At 37.5% G+C, this 2,622-nt stretch overlaps 1 protein-coding gene across 1 annotated transcript in view; it reads left to right on the top strand.

Moving 5' to 3' along the window:
• Nucleotides 1-2,622, top strand: part of wdr62 (WD repeat domain 62) — a 33,730-nt gene that overhangs the window by 7,468 nt on the left and 23,640 nt on the right. The window contains exons 6-8 of the mRNA XM_016541940.1: nucleotides 400-560; nucleotides 1,768-1,957; nucleotides 2,039-2,173. Of these exons, the coding sequence (XP_016397426.1) occupies nucleotides 400-560; nucleotides 1,768-1,957; nucleotides 2,039-2,173 (486 nt within the window). The remainder of the gene's footprint in view (nucleotides 1-399; nucleotides 561-1,767; nucleotides 1,958-2,038; nucleotides 2,174-2,622) is intronic.

Below are 2,622 nucleotides of genomic sequence, written 5' to 3'. Positions count from 1 at the left end.
ACATGGCGGCGGTGGCAACAACAATACTACAGCGAGAATATAAGTTACGCCTTCTTTCTTTGCGTGAACGTTTGGGCGGCGTTATGCAAATCTTCTCACATCGTGACGTAGACATGTGGGGTGTGTTAGAACGAGCCGTTTTAGGTAGGTGTGGCTGACTCTTAACTTTTATAAAGAATATCTCTTTGGATTTGAGACTTCAGTCTTTGCAACTTTACAGATCTTCTTTATGCACCAAGAGCTTGTAACACTCCAAAGAGAAAGGAAAAATTGAAATCGCATCATATGACCCCTTTAAGGCCGATATGAAATATTTGAACATTGATTGCATAATTGATAGGATTTCTTAGATCTGTTTAGGAAAGTATCCTGTCTTATGTCTTTGTTTTGCTGTTGTAGACAACGTCAGCACAGTGCTTATCGGTGAGCGAGACGTTTGTTTTCTGCGGTTGTGCAGATGGCACCGTGCGCGTGTTCAGCCCACAGGACCTGCGTTACATCACCACACTGCACCGGCCGCACTGCTTGGGAGTAGATGTGTCTCAGGGCACCCAGCCAGGGTAAGAGACCGCCAGAAAAGCCTGGACTAATCAAGAGTGACTAATAGAGCTGCAACGATTTCTCTAAGAATCTGTTGATTACATTTTTAATCAATCAAACAAAGCACATTTGTTTCCTTTCTTTGCTATTTAAACAAACATTATTGTATGGTTGCATGCCAATGGCATTTTTTAAAGTGTCATTTAAGAAATTAGTTCAGCTATGACAGATGTGTCTAGAGATGCTGTGTTTTTGTTTTTTTTCACTCCAGCTGTTTTTGAACACAAGGTCACACGTCCTGTGTGAACACCAACTTCTCTCCGAACAAATATAATGCAAAAGCAAATATAGGTAGTAGTACCAGTGAACCATATTTTCTGAAGTGGGTGATAACAGCTTTGTTTATAGAAAATTTTTTGAACTATTACGTTCTGAAATGTAAATGAAACATTTACAAACATTATAACCATGTATTTTAGTTTCCCCTACTCCCTCACTTAAATCTGGCTAATTTAATGGTATACAGAACAAGAATGAAAATAAGTATAAAATAAACCTAAACCATTCATCATAAGTGGCATTCATTATAAAATGTTGGAAATGCTCTATATAAATAAACTTGACATATCTTATACTGACTAACAAGCACAGATTGTGATAAAGTTAAATGTGAGGGAAGATAACAATTGAAACCCTCAAGATAAAACGCATTTCTAATTCCTCATCAACTGACTTGTGTTGCTCGATATTTACCGTATTTGGTAAAATAATTAATGATTTCTGTTATTTTGACTAGTAAAAATATATCTGATCTACAGTGTTTTTCCACTTAAAATAAACAAGAGGAGGATAATGAATGTTTAAGCAAATAAATCCCCTGTAAAAAAAGATGGGATGAGATCAGATGTGAGTGAGGCTTTGGGAGGAGAAATGAGATTTCATGTGTAGTAACACATGGAATATTATTAAAATTGTGGAAATGCAGGTATGCAGCTTGAAAAACAAAATGCAAAGACTACAAATATTCAAAATACTAACAAAAACTATAATAGTGTGAGTAATGACAGCAAGATAAACCCATTAACTGAGTTTTTGTGGATTGAATTATCTCATCTGTATTGTTTAAACATTATATATGCATTATATAAATATTATATATATACACACACACCATATTATTAATATCAAATGTTATACATTTTTCTTTGATTCCTTCTCTTTTCATAGGCATTTGTTTGGCGCAAACCCAGAAGCACAGTATCCAGATACGCTGGCTTTAACCTTTGACCCTGTGACCGGGCACTTGACGTGTGTGTATAATGACCACAGTGTGTATGTGTGGGACGTGCGGGACGTTCGGAGCGTAGGCAAGGTCTATTCAGCTCTGTACCACAGCGGCTGTGTGTGGAGTGTGGAGGTGAGGTAGTGACAGACCATGTTTATCAGATAGATAATAATACGCTAGGCCAGTTTATTAATGCATAGATATTCTCTGCAGACCTACCCCGAGCTTGAAGATTCATCTGCTGCATGTTTGTCACCCGGCTCTTTCCTCACCTGTTCATCCGATAACACCATCCGCCTGTGGAAGAGTGATTCAGGACACAGCCTTCGCCACAACCTTTACAGCCAGGTACTGACAACTGCTAGACATGACAATATTAAAGAATATTTTCACATTTTTACCCTTTTTAATGTATTGCAATTTAATGTTAAATGTGGAAACTTTTTCCAAGAACTAAATAATGTTATTTCCTTAAAGGGTTAGTTCACCCAAAAATGAAAATTCTGTCATTAATTACTCACTCTTCATGTAGTTCCAAACCCCGTAAGACCTCCGTTCATCTTCGGAACACAAATTAAGATATTTTTGATGAATTCTGAGAGCTCTCTGACCCTCCCATAGACAGCAAGGGTACTACCACGATCGAGGTCCAGAAACGTAGCAAGGAGATCGTTAAAATAATCCATGTGACATCAGGGGTTCAACCGTAATTTTGCGAAGCTACTAGAATACTTTTAATATTCAAAGAAAACAAAAATAACGACTTTATTCAACAATTTGTCTCCTCCGCGTCACCC

The sequence above is a fragment of the Sinocyclocheilus rhinocerous genome, unplaced genomic scaffold (genome assembly GCF_001515625.1).
Source record: "Sinocyclocheilus rhinocerous isolate Xijiao unplaced genomic scaffold, SAMN03320098_v1.1 scaffold1270, whole genome shotgun sequence".
NCBI lineage: Eukaryota > Metazoa > Chordata > Actinopteri > Cypriniformes > Cyprinidae > Sinocyclocheilus > Sinocyclocheilus rhinocerous.
The sequence above is the reverse complement of the archived record's forward strand: the minus strand, read 5'-3'. Positions and strand labels throughout refer to the sequence as shown.